The following is a 23,483-nucleotide window of genomic DNA, read 5'->3' on the forward strand; positions in this document are numbered from 1 at the left end:
TATTTAACAATCGGAACTAAAACTATTTTTATTTTGAAATCTTCTAAAAATAGAGAGCCGAGAGAAGGGAAGTTAGAATGTGATTATGGAAGAAGAAAGAAATAAAAAAGAAAAATGGTAGCTATTTAGCTTGAATGTGAAACAACATTGTAATGATTAAACTGAAAAGAAGAATTAAAAAAAAAAAGTAATTAATTAACATAGGAATTTATCGTTCTTTTGAAGGGAATTATTAATATATATAATTTTGAAATAGGGGTGGGATGGGGTCAGGTGAATGGGCAGTGGATTTTCTTTGTAGAGTAGAGTGAGTGTTAATAAGACAATGTGAAGGGTGGGGACTGTGATTGGATTCCTTTTGTTGTTGATATGATTGGGTGCCTGCCTCTCTATATAATATATATTATTCTACTTCTAAAACAAAATTAAATTATTAATTCTACTTTACGTTTTCAATGCTAATATTTGACTCCTCACTTTGGGATAATGTTTTCTTCTCATTATTATGTCATAAATTTGTATTTATCTCTCTCTCTCTCTTCAATCGCCAATTCACTACCTACCTACACAATCATTTTTCAAAACCTTTTTTCTTTCATTTTTTAATTTTCAATTCTAAATTTTAAAATATTTCAATTTTATTTTCCACCTTTCAGTTTTTGTCTTCATTTTCAAAACTTACCCTTTCTTTTTATTAGCATTCATTTTTATTAATTAATTCAAAAGAATTATGAACCTAAATTTTAACTTTAATCTTATTATAGTGATAAAAATGATTAAATTTATTCTAATTTCTAAATCAATGTCTTGAGTAATTTGTAAAATATAAACAGTAAGTCTCAATATAATACCTACAAATCAAATGTAAATAAAACTCATATAAATTTGTGATATTTTGAAATAAAGATAATAAATTTAATCTCAAATTAAAGGATTAATCATATAACATTTTAAAATCTATAAATTATAGGAAGATTAGTATAGACTCAAAAGGTAGTACCTAAAGATAATGTATTCTTCTCATGGGGAATTTTATTCCAATTCTCAGCAACTCTACAACTAGAAAACAAAGTACTATTACTCACCTATTAATTTAAGGTGCACTTTTTTCCTGTGATAATTTTTGGTCAATGTTGCTTTTGAAAATACAATATAGTGGTATTGTCTTTTGATATTTATTATAAACACTTTGTTGAGTGAATCGAGACGTAAAGGGAAAAAAAAAGAAAAAAAAAGAAAGAGGAATCAATTATGAATCAAATGATGGTTATTTTGAATCATATAAAAGGTACAGTGACGACATGGTGTCATTCACTTGTAGAAATAATTAAATCTCACCACATACATGATACACCAACAATTAATAATAATAGTAAAAGTATATATAAAATACCAGTAACGATAACATAATATTTATGATATGATTTTAAATCCTTTCTTAGGCAAGCTGGGAGGGTGGTTGCATTCCCAATACATGGCTTAGCTTAGAGAAAAAAAGTTGATCATTAGATATTTAATATGATAACAATGATGAGAAAAATGATTTTGAATAATAGTAGTATATAAATTAAAGAAAGGGAATATGTGTGTGTATATATATATATATAGAATAGATGAAGAGAGAAGAAATCCAAAGGGGATTAAATTAGATTTATTTGGGGGACACGTTGGGGAATGGTAGGGCTGCTTAGGTTGTCAGTAAGAATTCTCTTGTGTCAGAGAAAAACTCATTCTCTCTGACTCAGTTTTTCTTAATTGTATTGTTTTTTGTATTTTTTGAATAATACATGTATGAATTTTAATATTATAAATTTAAAAAGAAAAAGAGAGAGATTGGAGAAGGGGGCAGGGCACATGCAAAAGGGTTTAGTGTAGAGAGGGCAAAGACATGATAGATCGATATCTATCTATGGCTATGGGTGTGGTGGGTGCAAGGACGATTCTGTCCATTTCTCAGCTTTTGTCACGTTTGGATATATCCTCTAAATCTTTCCCTATCCTATTTTCACCCATTTTCTATAATACTCACTCTTTTTTTTCTTCTTTAAATTAGATTTAGCAGTTTGTGTTACGAGTTTAGAGAAAGTCCTATGTGTGATATTGGTAGTTTATGTTTGCTCATTTGGTGTTTAGTTCAAATTTTGTAGATAGGTGTTCTTTTGCAGTAGTATGGATAAAAGTGTTAACATATGTAAAAAAAAATGTCCTTAATATATACTTTTATGAAATGAATCCCAAACAAACTAATCTATAAGTATTTTTAACCTATAATAACATTATAACATGTGTGGTAAAATATTGTGAGATAGGGTAAATCATTATTAGACTTAAAAGTTGTAAACATGTTTAATTAGAAATAGGTATTTATAGTTCAATAAAAACTAGTAAATATTTCTCATGATTGCGATTACCGCTTAAGTCATAGGTAACTAAAATCCAGTGAACAGAATGTAATATATATTTTAGTGATTTATTTTTTAAGAATATGTTTGAAACTAACCAAATACTCGCTCCCTCCAAATAAAAAAATTATTAATATGTTAACATAATTTCAACAAATCGTCCCCTATTTTATTTTCAACTCAATTAATATTCTCACTCATTGAATCCAGTACAAATTTGTGGAGAAAATATTAATTAAGTAAAGTTGAATTAAATTTAGCTTAAACCAATGAATGTTACAAATATACCATAGAACAAATTATTGAAATGTTACGAGTATAGGATAGAACAAATTATTGAAATGAGTAGGGCCTTTTAATCCAATAATATATATGGATACATGGTTAAAAATGACAGAAGGGTGGGTTTTGTTATAAGAGGATATAGTTTAAATTGGAGGGAAATGAAGAAGGAAAAAAACAAAAGACAGTAAAAGTAGTGTGTGTTTGAAAAATGAAAACTTTGTACCATTGCAATACAAATATAAGAAAGAAAACAATAATGAAATGAAGAAGAAGAAGGGGAAAAAAAAATTAGAAAAAGGAAAAGGAAGAATTTGGGGATTTGGGTTTGGTTTTTGTGTTGTTGACATTATGGAAAACGCAGGGTCAAAAGGACAAAGGAGGCAAATTGAAAGGGAATGTTGGGAAAATAACAAAATAATTATTATAACAAAAATAATAATTAATCAATTAGTTTTTTCTTCTTTTATAATTGAAATGGGGGGAAAAGGAAGAGGTAGAAAAAAGGTCAAATCAAAGAGGGTACGTTGGAAAAGAGAGGGGGGGTTGGTTTGGGAATTAGAATCCCAAGAGATTAGAATGGTTACAAATCGTAAAAGACTAAAATAAGAAAGGAAAAAGAAAACAATATTGGTGTATTGAAAGAAAGAGTTATGTGTGTTGCTTTGTTTGTATGTGTGATTTTTTTTTTCAAACCACTCCCAAACACACCGAATATTTGCTTTGCTATTTCAATTGAAAGATTGATTTCGACTATCTATGGGGTCTCTCTCTCTCTCACACACCACTTCACAAGATTCCTCCATTTCTTTTACCTTCTTCTATCTTCAAACTACTAATTACTGTGTGTTGTTAACCAGTAGTTTTTCTAACAGAGATTGGTGGATGTGAATCAATTTGATATTTCAACTGGTTATGTTCACATATTCATAGCATTTTCATGTACCCTGAAACAAAGAAAATGTTATATAATACAAAAAATATGTATGATGAAGGAAGTTAGTAGAAAGTTAAAAAGGCTAAAGAGGGTTGGAGAAAAACGGTTTCTAATTAATTAAGTGCAATATTAATATTGTTTTTCTAGGCCTAAATTCTCATTTATGATTGTAACAATGTGAAGAAGAAACATAAGCGTATAAATTCTCATCCATCATACACACAAAAATTAAAATATTATAAGAAAAACTTGTCAACAAAAATATATGATTAGGCAATCTTTCAAATAAAATGTTGAAGTATAAGGGCACAGAAATCTATTTTTATTATTATTAATATTATTGAAGAAATCTTCTCTGGAGAAATAATGATCCAATAGAACAAATAAAACTGTGTATAGAAAACTCTGGAAGAAACAATGTTGATTTCTTTTTTAAAGTATATTTTTGTTAAGAAAGGAAGAGGAAATTCAAACTTTAGATGAAACTCTCAAATCAAAGTGGGACTATATCTACCAGACGACTTATGACGTTATCAATTCTTTGTAAAGTGCTCTATGACACAAAAAAAAGAAAAAGAATCAAATCCATTTCCACCATGATCAATATTACAAAATCATATACATATACATGTTATGTGTATATATATATATATATTTCCCTCACAAACAATAACTTAAGATTTTATTTACTTCATTAGTTTATCTCATGTAAGGACGTGTTAAAATGTCAAATCCTATTTTATATATCCTCTTGTGACAAAGTAGATGTAGTTACGTATATTTTTTCTTTTAATAGATATGATAGATCACAGTCTAATAATAGTAAAAGTAAGTTTAAACCAATAATCACATTATTTGTTCTATTAAAACTATTTAAATTGAGTGGTTAAAAAATAAGTGATATATCATTTTGTGATCAATATCTAACGTGAAGATATATATTTTAAATAATTAAACAATCACATCCTTTATTTTGTTACAATTATTTGAATCAAGAAGGTTATATAATAAAATAATTCTTTCATATATGAGTATAACCTGGACCATGAAAATGAAATGTCGTAATTACGATAAAACATATATTTGAAGGTGAAGCAACACATACCCTATTTAACAATAGTTTGTTTGTGTGGATGAGATGGGTGTAATAATTAAAAGAGTAGTTTAAGTAAGTAAAGAAATCCAAAATGATGGAAGAAGATGGAGAGGTGGAGAGAGGGGATAATGATTGAGGGACAAATGAAGAGGCAAAGGAAATATAAGGCAATGACCAATTGGTGGAATATAATTAAAATAATAATATGAAGAGAGAGAGAGAGAGTATGATAATAAAAATAAAAAGCTGTATGGTTGCTGTATGAGTGGGAGACACAAGAAGGGGTCCATTATAGAATGTGGGATTCTATCACATCCCATGCATTGTTGTCATGTCATTTCATAAAACCACACCACCACCAACCTCTCTCTCTCTCTCTCTCTCTCTATCTCTCTCTCTCTCTATCCCCATCTTTATTAAACCTTAGTTTATTCACTTAACTATTACAGTTAAAACAATAATTAATAACCTAGTATATAGTAAGGGGTGTGTTTTAGCTCAACTTGGTCTTAAGATATAGATGAAGGTGAATCATGTAATGTGAGTTGTCATGCTTGTTTGAAAAACTTTATACAATATAATCTTAATACAATCTTTCAATAGACTTGAATCATTTTTGTGTCTAAAAGACTTATACTTCAAACCTTTTAAAGAGTGTTATGAATTCAATTCATTTGAGTGATACTAAAGAAGAACTTATTTATTTGGTTATTTATTAGGTTTGATGAACACTTCTTGAGTCATGAATGAAAGAAGAGGATATAGAATTTACTAAAACTCCATTAGTTTTAAAAAAGTACTATTTGTATCAAATAAATTATTTCATAGATTTAACAGTTTGGTGTGCATGATCAAAGAAAAAAAAAGTTATTTATATTATATATTTAATCATCTTTCCAATAATATTTTTTAAAAAAGAAAGAGAAGTATTTGATTGTCTATTATTAATAAAATTTAAAATTATACCATTAATTTGCAGAAAAAAATGCAGTGGGAGAGCTCAAAGAGAAAGAATATTATTTAACAATGTAAATGGGAAATCATTGTTTTTGTTGCCAATGTCAACAACTACCTCTAAAAAATCAATTCCCAAGACCAAATATATTTAAATGGCAAGTAGACATATGTGGACAAACCAGGTCAATTTCAAATAGTTCTTCAATTTTTTACTTTGCCTATTTTAAAATTCTATCACACCGTTTACTTTTTGGTCCCTCTTGTCTTCTTCCTCTCTACCACATTATCTTAAATTGCTTTTAGGACAATAATATTGTTGATGATATAAGAGGCAAAAGAAGAAAAACAAAAGTGTGATACTTACTTGACATGACAAACAATATGGTAAATATTTATTATCAGAGAAGAACGTGAACAACTTAAAATGAAAAAATCTATATACATAAATACACAGTTTTTGTCACATACTTCTGATGCATAAATAAAAGGGTAAAAGGGTGGAAACTTCACACAATTTCACAGTCAAAATTCCACTTGGGTGGAAACTTTAGAATTTTAAAGTGAAAATTTGACTTGTTCTACGTTTGAGTGTTTAAGTGTTTGGTTATGTTGTATGTTAATAGTTTGAGAGTGTGAATGTAAAAGAACACAATATTTTTCTTTTCAATTGGAAGTGTATACATGTGTGAATTATATATCCATTTTAGCTTAATTTTTTTAAAGGGTTCTTGCAGAAATGTTCTATGTGTGTTAAAACATTATTGGATTACATTAAGATCACATTGGTGCCATGCCACTTATTTATATATTTCTATTTTGTTACATGTAACACCATGTCTCACCTATTGAAACATTTAAAAGTATTTGGACAAAACACAAAAGTTAAAATATAGACACAAACGATAAAACATTATTTAACCTAAAACATAGGGGATAATATTAATGAAAATGTAGGTAAATAGCTCCCATGATAATTCGGAAATTCGTTTCTAGTAGCTCTGTAAAATAAATAATTTAGAAATTCAATTATTCAAAAGAAAAGAAAGGTTTCATGGTGAGGGAGAAATTTCAAATTCTCCATCTTATTTTTGTCAAAATGATCCTAACCTAATTTATATAATGAGACATACATAATTTGGAAATTCAATTTATTATGTCTTAATTTATTATTGTTGTTATTTAAGTTGAGTAATTTTGGGAGGAAGAGAGGGAACCAACAACCTTTGAACTTAATATTTGTGTATTTATTGTTGAGATATATATTCAAATTGAACTATTAGTTACTTGTTTGTAATGAAGTAAAATTATGCATGTGTGAACTCATCTTTCGTGCTTTGATGAAAAGTTTCGATTATGGTTAAAGGAATTTGAACACAACAATTGGAATGAAAACCAATTTGGTAAGGTAAACCATGGTTATGCATGATGTTGTTAGTTCAAACTACTTAACTAAAGTTGATAACCATCCCATTTATTAATTGGAATAATTAGAGAGATTTAGTTAGGGGTAATGCAGATTAATTAATAAGCATCACATCAAAATGAGAAGTTAATAATTCAACGTCAATGGGAAGGATTAAGAATATATATAAAAAGAAGAAAATGGGTCCATAGTCGTTAGTAATTAGGTTGGAATTGAAATTAAAGTTTGAATGATGGTAAGAGATAAAAGTTGAAAGAGAATAATAAATAATAATAATAGAAGGGGAAACAGTAGAGATAGGAAGAATTTTCAGAAAGATTCGGTTAATGGAATGGACAAAGAATCTAATAGAAGAAAAAAAGAAAAGAAAAGGAAAATGAAGGGAGGTGATTGAAGGAAGGGCGCCCGAGGATCGAGGGGAGGGTACCCCACGCACTGCCCAAACTGACCGAAGGGACTGCCCGACATCCATCGCAGACTCAGTAATTTTCAGAGGATCGAAATCTCTCGTCGTTTTCTGCTGCCCGTAGAGAGAACGGGCAGGGGGGGTACCCTTTGATTTAAAGTCTCCCGCTCCGGACGGCACGCGCGCTCAGCTCAGGTACTTCAACGCCTTCGTTTTCTTTATTACTATTTACCATTTACATTTTTTACCCTCTGTTTTCTTTTTCTTTTTCTTACGAAACCACGTATAGGTATATATATAATTAAAATCACCTGATGATTAAGTTTAAAGATCAGTACATGATTATAATGTATTTTTCATTTAATATTGTCCAAGGTTGTCTCTTAGAAAATGACTCAAACAAATGTGCATTCCAAAATAAAAAAAGTCAAAGTTTTATACTCTGACCGATCAATTAAATTAAATCGAAGAATATTAAATACAATTAAAAAAATTAATTGAGACCAGTTCAATCACAATACCTTGCAACCATCCTAATACTATTGGCTGTAAATAGCTTCATTTGACGATAGCCCTTGTTATTTATAAGGAAAAACTTTAACCTAATTTTCTTTGGGCTTTTTTGAATTATGCACTCCGTCCCTTCTAAGGTAGTTAGGATTTGATAAAAATGTGTAAATTTTCATGCCAACATATACAACCAAATAAAATATGGCTAGAAAACATTCCCCATCATACCAAACAAGGAATGAAACCAACAACTTATGTAATATCTAGTTAGAAAAACTTGTGTAATATCGAGTTAGAATATTTGTACTTAATTTAGTTTAATTTTTTTAAAGCTTAAAAGAGTAGATATTTAAACATTTAAAATCTTTCATTAAAAGTATACATCCTGATAAGTATATTTAGTTAGGTTTAAGTTGTTGTAGGTTAATTTTTTTATTGAAAAAGATTTTGGGGGAGGAAGTGAGATTATTTAAAAGAAAAAACATTATATCATTTTATATACTACATAAAGGAAATGTATTAAAATTAAATGTATAACAAGTACTACTAATGTCTAATCACTTGAATCATATTTAAGTTGAAAATGAAAGAAAAATGAATGAAAAGAGAGAAAGAGATCATCATAAGTAAAAATAACAATTGTAAAATAAAATAAAATATAATAAGGGTAAGGATTATTTATTTACTATTTTGAGGTGAAAAAATGAAAGTGAATATGCATGAGATTAAAAGTAAAAAGAGCAGAAATGAAGTTTAGAAGGATAAAATTAAGATAAGGGTGAAGAAAAGCAATGATTAATAAATATAATTGTGGTGTAAGTTAAGGGATAAGATTTGAACTTTGGTATGATTATGTATCAACACAATCTGGAAACCAAGAAATTGAGCACAAGACGACACCCACAACTCTGAGACGACATGTAGGTCCCTTGATCTTTTTTATTATTTATATATATGTAAAAGCTTGTTGTCTTCTTAAACCACAATTTAGCAAATTAAATAATGGTAAGATAAAGACTAAAAATACTGATGATGTGTCGCATTCTTTGTGTGTCTTAAGTATGAGTAGTCAATGTCACAACACAACAACCACCATCATCATCAATTTTTAAATTTCTCTTCTTCTAATTTCAATATTATTATATCATCACTCAATTCAAATTGGACCATTTCTACTCAACTCTAATTCCTTTTATTTTTCTAAATGAAAACTGTAAATTTATATATCTGCCTCACCTATCTAATTAACTACTATCATCATTCTTTTTTTAAGAAAATAAAAGTTTGAATCATAGTACTGACAAATAGTTGAAATTGATTATGTTCCATGTGACACACTATATATCAATGGTAGGTCTAATTAATTCATCCATTAAGCAAAATTGACCTAATTTAAATTAATAGACAAATAATTTTTTTTAAATTAAGAGATATTTAATTTTATGCAAAAATAAGAAAATTCAGATGCTAAATTTATAATCGACGGGTATGATGAAAATATGGGAAATATTAGTTGATTTGGTTGGTTTGATTAACATAAAGTGATAATTTTTATTTGGATGAATGGTTCCAAAGAAAAAAAAAACGTGAAATTGATAATTTGTAGTTCAATTATCTCTTTCATATATATAGATATACTGTAGATGCTTTTATAAGTTTGCTTTATTACAAAAATAGAAAGATATTATAAATTAGGATTAAAAGTATAAAAGTTACGTAAGTGAGAAAAAGGGGTGCGTATTTAATATTAAAAAAGAATTTGTCTTATGTTGAATATAATTAGGTAAAACAGGGTCTGAAATGGGGAGGGAAAAAGAAGGGTTAATGGATCAATCAATGTGTTCTCATGTGTCAATGTCTAGGAGTAGAGTCATGTGTTTGAATTGTTGTTTTCATCTAATTTCCTAATGTTTCTCTGTCACACTATGTGAACTTAAGAATCAGCCACTTGAACAGTACTTTTCTTTCTTTATATAAAAATAACATATATACAAAAATATATTTTAAAAAGTAGTCAACTTTGCTCTATCTTTTCATCAGAATATCCTATCTTTTGCACATATTGCATTTACAAAGCCTCTCTCTCGTTGGAAGAAATTCTTACAAATTACAAAACTTTCTAAAATATTTACAAAATATTATAAAATTAATTTCATATTATATCAATCAAACATACCCATAAAACACTATATCAAGATTTATCAATAACATATTATCAATGTCGCTATAAATTTTTATAATGAAAAAATTATTAAAAATATAGTTACAAATAAATATAACACAATATCTCTGTATTTATGGGTGATAGTTTTAAAAATTTTGACACATTTATTATATTTAAAAACATTAAAAAAACAGTGATCATTCAAAGTTAACCAAGGAATGAATTTTTAAAAAACTTTAATGACTAAAAGTTAATTTTTAAAAATGTAGTTTACCCCTGTTAAATTTTAATTAATTTTACTATATTTAAAAATAATACTTACTCGTTAATCCTTCACTCAAATGAAAATAATATTAATTAAAGAAAAAACAATATTGTAAAACTCGGAACCATAAGCTCTTATTACTTATTTTTCTACCATCCTCTAAATCACACTTATTGATTTAAAAGTATAAAGAGATGATAAGTGATTGAATCAATTTAATAATGGGTGATAATTAAATCAACCCAACAAAAGAAAACATTGATGAGGGAAAAAACAATATTAATTTTCTTTTTCCAAGCAGGAAAAGAGATGGAGAATGTGAAAGAGGAAAGTTGTGGAATGAAATTTGGAAATGGAAGCAGATTCATTTAATTTTAGTTGAACACACGTGTGAATGAATTTGATGACAAAACAATTATTAAAAGTGATATAAATCATAATCTCTCTCTATATATAGATATATCCCAATGTGCAGCATCAGATCAGATGATGAGTGCCTACAAAGCATGCAACTTCTTTAGGCCCTGTTGCTTTTAATTATAATTTTAGGCGTTTGTGAAGGCCAAACTTGAATCCCCTAAGGGTATGATACATACCTTTAATTTGTGGGGTATGTCCTAGCTGGCTGGGACACTCAACAACCCTTTACCCATATTTCTAAATATCCCCTTCTCTCTATATATTACTTTTACATATGATCATTGTATAACTTTCACATTATTCAATTCTTTGTATGGGTGGAGGAGTGGGTGTTTAAAGTCGTCACTCCTGATCACATTCATCTATTCACTGCTAAAAATGCTCAAAAAAAGAGATTGCAAAAGCATATGTCTATTTCAATTTTCAAATATTTGACATCCCCAACGTAACCCAACTAGGATGCCCAAAAGATATTCTCTTATTTATAGTCTCACTTCCCCTCCTCCTGCCTTTATTTCCTATCATTTTAACCAGTTATTAAATAATTAATCAATATTTCTTTTAAGACTCATTAATTTTGATTAATTAATCAGGGGTTTACTCAGTATTAATTTGGATTAATTCAGTTATTTGTTGGATTTCTGTTGTTAGTAGTCCATATGGAAGCTTTTGAAATAATATTTATACTGAATTGTTCTAACTTCAACTCTTAAGACAGGTATTAATTTATAAATTGATCTCAAAATTTCTTAAATCACATGGTGTGATAACATGTTAATGAATCACCAACTAGTTCAAAAACTAAAATAATTCATCATAAATGAATGTGTAATGGCTTTACTATGATCATATCATCTAACTAAATGAATTTCTTGTATTTGGATATAGTTTCTCATGTTACAAAATCAACCACTAAAGAACATAAAAAAACGTTAGAGATCGATACACATATATATGTAATTTATTAATTATAGCGTATTAGACACTTTTATGAAATAGAGGAAGAAGAACATTATTAGAAAGAATATTTTTTTTAATACAAACTACTAGCGTTATTATTAGGTTAAAAATTTATATATTGCACTCTTTGGAATGTTAAAATAAATAAAATAATCATAAATAAACACATACTTGGAATACGAAACCTATTGCATTCAGACAGATTCGCCACAATACCTTCTAACTCCTCTGCATCACATTAGTTAATTAGTTGATAAAATAGCTTCACCAAGAAAATTGTTGAGAGCATCATCAACACGTTTTCCATTCCCTTTATGAAGTACTACCAACTCTTCATCTTATCAATGAGTTTGGATAAGGATTAAATGAATGAGTTGATCAGGACATATTGACCTATAATATAGCAGATATATGTAGAATTTTCCTTGGATAAAATATATATATATTTTTTGTTTTAAAAAAAGAATTCCCTCATAATAAGTTTTGAGTCAAATTAAGAGATAGTTGGGTTGAAAGGGTTAGGAGTGTGTTATTGTCATATTTGAACAAATTATAAAGATACTTGAGGAACTATCTTAGTTTTGAATAAATTTGAATGATTTCAATCATATCATCTCTTGTACTAGAAGTAACTCCATGTATACTTCCACATAATAGTACTATTGACATTTTTAAACCATTAGTATATTGAGAAAGGCAATTTAGAGGAAAAAGAACTTCTAAATCATGTGTGTTTAGCCAATCATTACAAGTGATATATATGGGTAATATTGTATAATATTATAGAAAAATCTTTAGTATATTACCAAAATGAGTATAACTCAAATAGTATTTCTACCACCATCAATTAAACAGTTAAACTTTCAATTTACTAGTCATTCCAAATCCCACATAACTAGTTCATTGATAAGTGTGTATGTTTATAAATAAATTTTAAATTAATGACATGCATCAACAAGAATTAGTGGAATTAAGAGACAACTTTTCTCTAACCTCTTCTATTTATTCTTTTGAGTTCCTCTCCAACTTTTCTTTTATCAATATTGATTGCCAATAGGTATCAACCTATTTGAAATATTAGAAATCGTTAATACATATATTTCATTTCACTCAAGAAAAATGATTCAAGAATGGACACATGAAAGTAAAAAAAGTGAACAAAAGAGAAGTGGAAAAAAGAAAAAGAAGGAAAAAAATGTTTTTTTTTCCTCAAAGAATCAGTTGGCACCAAATTACAAAACCAAGACAAGAGTTGATATTAAAAAGAAAAAGAAAACCTAAAAACAGTTGCTTTGCATTACCATTTGAACAGTACAAAAATAAATCCTATATATCCTATATATATTAAACCCTTCTCCTCTTTCCACACTCTCAAAAGCTCATCCCTTCTTCCCTCATCAAAATCAAAATCAAAATCCCTCCATCTCAAATCAAAAACATTCATCCAACCAAAAAACCTACTTTCTTTATCTCTTTTTCCCCACTAACTAAAAAAGAACTCACAACTTCCATATCCCTTTGCTTTGCTTTGCTTTGCTTTTCTTTTCTTTTCTTTTTCTCTTTTGTTTTTGGATTGTTCTTAAATCTAATCCCCCGAAAAGAAAAGGAAAAAAAAATGATCCAAGAACTATTTGGTGTATCAGGACTTTTAGCTGCGGCTGGAGACACCAAAATCTCCATCAATAATACTTGTTCAATTCTAGATTCTTCCCCTTCCACTTCCCTTTCTGCCTCCGCCACTGCCGCCAGTAACGCCACCGTAACGACCACTGCCACCCCAACAACGTCCTCAAATTCGGAAGGCCAAAACTTGCGGTGCCCAAGATGTGACTCTTCAAACACTAAATTCTGTTACTACAACAACTACAACCTAACTCAACCTCGACACTTCTGTAAGACATGTCGCCGCTATTGGACCAAAGGTGGAGCCCTCAGGAACGTTCCCATCGGTGGTGGCTGTCGGAAGAACAAGAGCGCCGCCGCCACGGTGGCTGCTGCTGTAGGGAAGTCTACATCTGGAAAAATGAAAACGTTATCGTCTGAGATACTGGGTCGGGTCGGATTCGGAAATGGGTCGGCGTTGGATCACGAAATAATATCATCGCCCACGCAAATTCTGTGGGGGTCGCCACAAAATTCTCACCTTCTGGCTATTTTGAGATCCGCCACCCAAAACCCTAACCCTAGTAATCTCACCGCTTCCCACGTCATCAATAATGACCCACCGCCGTCCACCACGCCCTTTCATGCTCGGACCATGGGTTTTGATGATCCTCCGGCTGGACCTCATGTTTCTTCTCTGGGACTCTGCAGCTCTTACTGGAGGAACAATCAGAATCAAGTTCATCATCAACAAAATGGGTATCCTCACGGCGGTGGAGATCAGGTCCACAGCGGTGCCAGTGGGATTCAGGAGCTCTATCAGAAGCTAAAATCGTCGTCGAATAATTATTTCAGCGACAGTCACCAGGGATCTGTGGGAGTAACGAATGTGGCTACGACGGCTACGGCGGCGATTTTGGAAGCAGCGCCGGTGGGCGGCGGCGAAATGACAGGTTTCTGGAATCCAGCTTTTTCTTGGTCTGATGTTCATGCTAGTGCTAATGGAGCATATCCTTAAAAAAAAAAATGAAAAAGAAAAAAAGAAACTTTGTTTTATTTTCCCTTAATTTAGGTTTTCTTTTTTCCATATTAGGATTTATTTTTGTTTGTGTTTTTCTGGGTTTTTGGTGTATGAAATGAATGGATTATTTACCATCACTGTTTCTCTTTTTTGGGAAATATTAATTACAGTGTGTGTGTCTTCAAATTAAATTAACCTAATTATATCTGAAAATTTATTCAATTGGAATCTTACATTTTTTGTTACAGTTAGTACTTACAATTCATGTTTTTCTTTTCTTTTCTTTTCTTTTTTAAAAAATAATAATTCAAACCCACTAAAGTATCCTTTCAACATTTCAAATTCCCTTATTGCTTTTACTTTGTACTTTTATGGAGAAAAAACAAGAAAAAGTCTCACAAAATTAAATTTCCCTATCAACACATGAAACAATAAAATAATTCCTTTATTGTGTGTACTACTATTTCAAGATAATTAATTAGGGAATATTAGATTTTATTTGATGTATGTATGAGGTGACACTCTCATTTCTATTTTCATCTGTCTCCTTTGTTTGTAACTTGTAAGATATAATGTTTATGTTTGTGAAAGTTTTTAGTTGGGATAGGGGAAATTGTATGCTTAATTAATACTTTTTTCTCCCTTACAACCCGGCATCAATTGCTTTCAACTTAATCATATAATTTTTATTTCTTTTTTACTCCGACTTCCCTCTACCACTCTTGTCCTCTTTCATGTACTTCATGGACTTATTGCTTATCTAATGAAGTCGAAAAGATGAGGATACTACAAAGGAGAAACAAACATTTAAATATGAAAAATACCATATTTTAGTTAACAAACATTTATAGAAAATGAGAATAGAGGGAGATCAAAAGGAGAAACAAAGATATATTTAGAGATCTCTCTTTTTCTTGGTTTCCTAAAAAAACAGATCTCTTTTGTAAATACATACTTAATTCAATGGTGAAACAAGAGAATAAAATATAAAAATAAATTAGGGGTAGTGGAGAAGGTGGTAAAAAGAATAGAAGGTAAATAAAATAATAGAGTGAGAAAGAAAAAAAAATGGTTTAGAAGGATAATATATATACATACACACACACATACATATAGTTAATATTATTAGGAAGGAAGTGAAGGAAAAGAGAGAAAGAAGCAGGCTTTTGGGGAAATAAAGAAAAGTGTTATTGGTGTGTGTGTGTGTGTGATGTTTTCTTTCAACATCTTCTCTGATTCTTACTATGTGCTCTCAGATTTGCTTTATTTTTAGGTGTCTATCTCACTCTCTCATTGCCTTTCAAATCTAACTTTATACTTTAAATATTATGCCCTCATTTCTATATTCTACTATTTCTCTATAAATCTTCATCTACGCCTATTCCTACCTACACATTCTAATGTCTTCCTTATTACTCTAATCAAACTCTTTATTAATTAAATACCCCTTCTCTTCTTCTCTTTGGATTTCTTTTTATAATTATTTTTTTACATGTTTAAACTTTTCTTTCAACACATATAAAATTAGTAGAAGATATTCAAGCATCTCAAGTAGGTTGACACATCTTTAATGCTTTTGCCATACCTAAATCTTGAGAAAAGAGTTGAAGGCGATCAAAATAGGGTAAAAGAAATGTAATTTAGAACACCCAAGAGCAGTGAAATAGTTGGAAAACATGAGTAAACTTATTGCTTTTTTAACACCATTTAGAAACCAAGTTTGTTGATGAGTTATAAACAGTTAAATGATATAACCTCAATTGAACTATACCTTCTTTTGTTTCAAAATATATGAGTATTTAAACAACCGTAATAACCTAATACCTATAAATATGAAGTTTTTTTTATTAGTTTAAAAACATACAAAAACACAAACAATTGTTCTCTTAATTACAGGTTAGTAATTGATCAAATCCGTGGAAGACGATTGTTCAAACACTTTGAGCACAGTAAAAATTAAAGGATTCAAGATATTTCACAAATACGTGTAAGAAGTGTAGTCTTCCAATTGAGTAGAAGAAGTATTATAAGCCATATGATTTCGCAGGATCATTTTAGTCTTATGTTGTTGAAATTTATACTTTTGTTTCTCTCCAATTTTCTTAACCTGATTTGCACAAAATAAAAACAAATCTAAATTGCTTATGAATTGATGCCATAAATATTATTGTTAGATACATCTAACAGACCCCATCTCACTTATCAAAATAAATTGAATGTTATAGAACTGGTTGGCCTTAAGTTTATTTAATTTAATGATTATTATCACTCTATAATTCTTCCAATACACATGTGGATCTCAACTAAAAATATACAATAATATAGCTCAAGTGCTTCATTTTTGTTTAATAATATATATGTAACATCTTTAACCTCCAAGCTCAAATAATTATATCAAGTTTACATTCATTTTGCAAAGCTACTTCTGAAAACCTACCTTCACTAAATAGCATCCCAAATTATTACATCTTCAATGGTTAATATATGTCTTGTCAACTTTCATATATTGAGCAGACAATATTAATTAGTTTTTTACAATCATAATTATGTTAACCAGCCATTAAGTGTCTCTAAATTAATAGTCTCTATCATTAAATTAAATCCAGGGATAAACTAACACATACTTGTTTATAGTTTGAACCAATTTTTGAATTTTTGAATTTACTATTCTAATAACAAATTATTGCCCATGAAAACGAAATTAATAACTAAACTACTTGCATCACACCACTAATCATTAATCATGAGAGACATACAAGGGGCAGATTATTCTAAATAAAGCCTTTTCACATAGTTTTATCATGTGAACATGGATAGAACTAAGTGAAAAGGCTTGTTTATAAAATCGTCCATAATAATAACAATTAAGTATAATAATAATACAGATAATTTTCATCATATTCTTCAGAAACCCCACTTATGTAGATGTAATGCAAATAAAATATAGAAAAGTTTGGGTTGGGAAAAGGGAATTATTGGTTACGAAATTACAACTTGAGCACATGCAAACTATGAGGGCTTGGGCCCATAGCGATACCCAACAAATTTGGCAGCTAACCTCCCACTTGGAACCTAACCCAATAATGAATTTCCTATTCAAAACATAACTTCCTCTTTCTAAATTCCAACCATGTGATCCACCAAGTTTAATTTCATCCATTCTTACCTTATATTATCTTTATCGTATTGCACTTCAAAATTTGTTGTATAAGCATTCCAAACATTCCATGTGTTTAATTTATTGAAAAAAATTTAAGTGTTTGACATCTTGAGCTTTTTGAAGTGTATTTTAAACCTTTTTTATATCAAAATAATTTAAATAAAAGTGAGTGAGAAAAAAACAGTCAATTCAAACATTGACTAAGTAAATATTTTTTTAAAATAAAATTGTAAGATTTTTGTTTATAATTGTAAGTTTAATTACAGATTTTCGACGTTCTTTATTAGTTGAACTAAGCTAAATAGCATATTAGTTGAACTACACTTAATTTCCCCATTTCATTTGCATACACAACAATTCTTATATGAGTATAAGATTCTTTGGAGCCAACTTAACAGCATTAATTGTATCAATTTCTACTTCCAACTTCATTCACTTTGTCAATTTAGATGTAAATGAACACTTTAGAAGCATGCCTTGTTCAAAGAACAATACATATAGTATTTTCCAAGCTACTGAAAGAATAAGTTTAAACGATTCTAAAATTTTGCATTGCTTGGTTCACTCTGTTTTTCCCGTCTTATATCTCTCCTCTCCATTGATATGTAGTCAAACTCTCATGACTAAGAAGTAAATTCTGATGTGTGATTCATCAATGTCGTCCCACGGCCTTGCCACATAACAAGGCGTTTGAAGGGATGTTATATTCATTGGCAAGACTCTGAGTTTGAGTCCAGACTCTGAGATAGAATTGTTGGCCAAGATACTGTCTTTCCCAGATTGAAGACCTCAAATTCCACATCCCTTGGTTGTCCAATGACACTAATATGGTTGTCCATGAATTAGGATACACCTGCAACATCAACAAGAACATACAAGAAGCTCAGGATTGATTCCATTTGGGGGAGTAATTAGCAGATTCTAAGGATATCTATATTGGAAAAGAATGAGATAGCTCGAAATGTGTCAAAGCAAATGTATAATGAAATCATTGGATGGATCTTTTTTCTTAGAAGATTTGTCACTGCATAACGGTATTGATAATAACACTTGATACTGGAGTTGAGTCATATGGAAACAACCATGGGAGAGTTGGTTTACCTGTGCGGTGTGTCTGGTTAGAGCATCTACTAAATTGTAGGAGTTTCTACTGTCTTGACTCCATTGTCCAGAGCCATACCTATCATATTGCCAAGAAAGAAAAAATGTCAAGATTTGGACAAGAAACATTGTAGAAGCAGAGAGAACAGAACATTAGCCTTACCCAACCACCCAGAAATCGTAACCATCAAGGTGGAAGGATTGCACGGTATTCTCATTGTTCTGGAAAACAATTTCAACAAAATCGTGGAGAGCTGTCGGTAATACAGAAGTAGCAATGAAGGCAGGGCCATCAGAGGGAAGGCTCTGGAGGGAATCTACAGAGAAAACGCCAGGGATGTTGAAGTAATCAGCAAGCTTTAGAGGGGTATCAGAATTAACATATGAGACACGGTTGATGGCGTATCGCTGTTTTCCATTAATTAAAGCAGCAGAAGTTGCCAAAACAATTGTCTTTGTTGGGATAATCTTCCCATAATGGAAAGAGCCCTGTGGATTAGGCCTAGCTGCATTTGCTGTTAAGTTCCACCTTCAAGAAATCAATAGAAAAAGATTAGTCACCTTGTAGATAGAAATGAAAAGAAAACGACCTGTTACATTTTTTTGACGTACCTGAAAGTTCTGGCTTGCTTAACAGACCAATCTACTTCGATGGTAGGACCAGCAGGTAGAGGTCCAGAAACAGGTGAATTGGAATTTGAGTAATGTAACACTGCAGTTGCTGTGAGTACAGTTTTAGTGAAGCGTGTTGACGCAACGATGTAATAGTCCTTTGGGGCCTGATCTAAGGTGACTAGAACTGATAAAGATTGACCGACGTGAACATCAAGAGAGTCATATAAGTTCTGGAGAGTATGAGATCCTTCAACCTCAACTAACTTCATTTTATGTCCTTGAATCCTAAAGTTAAGAGATGTTGACAAACCCACATTTGAGATCCTGAACATGTAAGTTTTACCTGAAATATGGATGTGGAGGAGTAAGTGTTAGGCTGCTTTGGGAACTTTAATGAAAAAGGGAATGTGCAAAACTTCAGAAACAAAATAGATATGGTTTGAAAATAACCTTGATCGCCAGTGAAAGTACTATGAGTTTGTCCATTAATAAGGACGCCATCAGGCAAAGGAAGAGATCCTCCTGAATCTAGAGATTCTTGCAGGGACTGAAAAGTAAAGAAACCGATATGAACATCCTTATCAGAATAGACAATACAAAAGAACTCTATCAGGTCTTGTATTCGAATTTATATAATCTAATCCAAAGCACATTTAATAGTCGATCTACAAACAGGTAATATATCAGTAACAATATATTTCCTATTGGTTTTATTAGCATGAACTTGCAGAGAATGGAAAATTTTGAATTACCTTATGATTGGTCTTGTACCAATCACCAATGAGTAGAGTAAAATCTCCATCTTGAATAGGATAGGGGATTGGAATTCTCGGTCTCTGGTAGACATTCAGGGCACCAAATCCACCAGCAGCTTTGTGAAATTGAGTTGAAGGGAAGTATGCAAAAGATCCAATTTGATCTTTGGTTTGGAAGGAATAGGTATAATTGGAGTTTAGAGGAATTGGACAATTGGTCCCAACCACTCCATCTTGCCATGAGTTCTTCCTTTGCTTAATTCCATTCCTTAAGAAAGAACAACAATTACAGTAAATAAGACCAAACTTAAAAGCACTAGTGAACACTCACAACTACACTTGGAAAAACTAAAGCCACTAAGTAAGTACTCAGAAAACAACACATAACTGGCAATGTACTCAGCAAACAACATGATCTGAATGTAACTGTGAACTTAAAACTACATTGCTAGAAAAGGAATGAAATTCAGCAACTCACCATGTAAGCAACAAAGGCTCATCCAGCTTGTTGAAAAGATTAAGGATGATATTGTCATTGGTAACTACTTCTAGTTTAGGGCCAGGAAATTGACCATTGATGAGGATTACCTTTAAAAAATCAAACAGAGGAACAATTTAAACAAACAGTAAACACCAACAATAATCTGTAAAAGCCAGATCTGAAAAAGGAAAAGCAGACAACCAACCTGTTGAGGAACACCCAGAGGAGAGATAGTCCCATATGTCACAGTCCAAGTGTAAAACCTATATGGGTTTTCAGCATTCACTAATGAAACACTCAGCAAAGCGAAAGCTCCAAAAATCAGTCTAAGCAAACCCTGTTTCTCCATGAATACTGCAAAATGGCACTACATCAAAAAAACCCCAGACAGAATGTGGGAAAAATTAAAAAGACAGTTGAAAAAGAAAAAAAAAAAAATACCTTGATTGAGAGAATGGAGAGGAGATTAAGGATGAAGAGAGTCTTATTTGTTGAGAATTTGAAACCCCTTTTATTAAGGTCAGTGGGTAACAGCTAGAAGTTGATTGAATACAACTGGAGTGGATAAAGGGGTAAAATAGAGAGAGGGCGGGAAGAGAACCAAGATTCTTGGTCTGCACTAATAATATTTTCTTAAATGTAATAATCCAAATTGAGTTTTGAATTAAGAAAATGTTAATTGTATGTTAGAAAAGGCAGGGGAGTATAAATTTAGTAAGGTTGTAACTCCAACTTTATGGAGCATTCGGTGCTATTGACGCGTTTTCTCATAATTGAGAACCCAAATCGCTTCAACTGGAAGCAACCTTGATAACAATGAATGAGCGGCATAAGTTAGAATAAATATTTCTCTTTCTTTTCATTTTCTTTTTGGATGAAAAACTCCCCCAGATTACGCTGTTATTCATGGCTTTAATCTTCCTTTCCTTTTTCTTTTTGACCCTCTTTACTTTTCCTCTAAAGATTAAAAATTAGTAATAACAAAATAGCCTGATTTTGGTTGTCCTTGTTCCTGACGATTTCGATTCTCTTTTACACAATAATGGATCACAATATATGTGTGCAAAATGACTTTCCTTTGCAACTTTTTTCCATATCTCTTAAGTGTAATATTCTACTAAAAAAGGGATTAGTCTATAAAATAGAAAACTTTTGTATGTTTGGTTTATGAAACCCAGATGTTACCAAGCTCATAATTGCAATTGGGCTATTAAAGCTTTAGAATTGAAAACGCTTAATCTTTGGTCTCATTCCCCCTTTGATTCTTAGGTGAGCTCTCCTTACAATATTGTGGGAGAGATTTTAGATATAAGTAATTTGGTTAACATTTGATCCTTTTGCAATTGTGTTGTAGATGAGAAGCATGTGTGATGTCGGAGAGGGCAGAGGTTTGGTGAGTAAATTAATAACAAATAGTTCCCCACACGGTTTGCTTTGCTTTGGTTTGTCGCTGTGGCTGTTTGTCTCCTCATATCAAACGACGCACCGCCACTGAATATCACCAATCTCTAAACTACTTTTAAATCATTGATTCCAAAATCAAACCCTTTTTCATCTCTCCTATATCCTCTCTTTTACATTAATTAATCATATCCTACTTTGCTTCATATTTTTAATTTATTGCCTTTTCTAGTACTAGTATATTACAAAAATCCCAATAACAGTGTTATTATTCCTCACATTCATAATTTTTTTTACATGTACCATAGTCTTTATAAATATTTCCCAAATTAACTGATTTCAAGCTTGAAAGAAGGGCCAAATGAAAGGATAATTAAGATTTGAAGAAAGATTCAAAGGGTAGTATTGGGATACATTTAGAATAAAATTCAAAGGGTAAAAATGGACACAAATGTTTCTCCCACATTCTGACTTTACTACATATTATAGGTATTTAAATAAATGATATGTTTTTTGTTCAAAGGTTTAGGGTTTGGGTCAATTCATCCCCTGTATTTTAAAATTCAACAATTAAGTTTAGTGTTTCTAATGCCCTACAAACTGCTTTATTATATACCCTCTAAATTTATGGAATTAGTTAACAATTTGAGGTAAGTTAATCAGATAATATCATAATTTTTTAGATACAAATTTAAAATATTAATGTACGCTTTCATAACAATTTCCTTACACTTTTTTTTCTTTATAATGAAAAACATACTATATTTGATAATATCCTTATTTGTTTTCTTTTAAGAAAAACATAAACAAAAATTTATATTTAAATTTGTTAGGCAATATTATATTTCTAACTCGAGTCATTTATCTTAAATTATGTTTGAGTCAAATCCAATGTAATTATATAATTATGTAAATGTTGTGGTTGTAAAATACTAAAGTTAAGTTAAATGAATGTCTCGTTTAGAAATATTTATAAATTATAAATTACTCGATTTTATATCATATATAAAAAGTTAATATGCGTCTAAATACGGGAGAATTTTAAAATTAAAAATAGAAATAAAATACAAATATATAACACATTTTAAAAGTTATCTCATATTTTTTCAATTTTGATCCCATTGTTAGAAGTATTATTGTGTTCTCTAACTAACTTTTTATCACACCAAAATTTCTGTTTCAGTTTCTTTTTTCTTTTTAATTTTCAAAAGAAACAGTTTTATGTTTTAAAAGAGTAACGACAAGCAAAAACGAATCTACTTGAATGGATAAAGGGATCGTATTGATGAGTGAATGCAATTTTGTTTTCTTTTAAAGTGATACATTTTTATTGCTTAAAATTCAATTTTTTTTATATATATAATATTAACACATGTTAGAAAAACTTGGTTTTATTTTTATTATTTTCACATATGTGCCCATCTTTAAATAGAAATATTATGATTTGAATATATTAGTTTTAAAAAAGGTTAAATTATATAAATCAAAATACTTTTATAAATTTCGGTGGAAAAGGAAAAAGAAA

At 30.2% G+C, this 23,483-nt stretch overlaps 2 protein-coding genes across 2 annotated transcripts; one reads left to right on the top strand and one right to left on the bottom strand.

The window, feature by feature from the left end:
- Positions 1-13,176: 13,176 nt before the first annotated feature.
- LOC101219641 (dof zinc finger protein DOF5.3) lies at positions 13,177-14,667 on the top strand. The gene has a single exon (XM_004141881.3). The coding sequence runs from the start codon at positions 13,438-13,440 to the stop codon at positions 14,440-14,442; it is 1,005 nt and encodes a 334-aa protein (XP_004141929.1). The 5' UTR covers positions 13,177-13,437; the 3' UTR covers positions 14,443-14,667.
- Positions 14,668-17,984: 3,317 nt separating this feature from the next.
- Positions 17,985-21,288, bottom strand: LOC101219405 (L-ascorbate oxidase homolog). Its single transcript, XM_004141880.3, has 9 exons — positions 20,999-21,288; positions 20,763-20,911; positions 20,555-20,664; positions 20,074-20,344; positions 19,772-19,868; positions 19,319-19,664; positions 18,870-19,235; positions 18,707-18,785; positions 17,985-18,458 (listed from the first exon to the last, which is right to left on the bottom strand). The coding sequence occupies exons 2-9, from the start codon at positions 20,904-20,906 to the stop codon at positions 18,258-18,260; spliced, it is 1,614 nt and encodes a 537-aa protein (XP_004141928.1). The 5' UTR covers positions 20,907-20,911; positions 20,999-21,288; the 3' UTR covers positions 17,985-18,257.
- Between the last annotated feature and the right edge of the window lie 2,195 nt (positions 21,289-23,483).

This window comes from Cucumis sativus, chromosome 6, assembly GCF_000004075.3.
Source record: "Cucumis sativus cultivar 9930 chromosome 6, Cucumber_9930_V3, whole genome shotgun sequence".
In the NCBI taxonomy this organism is placed as follows: domain Eukaryota; kingdom Viridiplantae; phylum Streptophyta; class Magnoliopsida; order Cucurbitales; family Cucurbitaceae; genus Cucumis; species Cucumis sativus.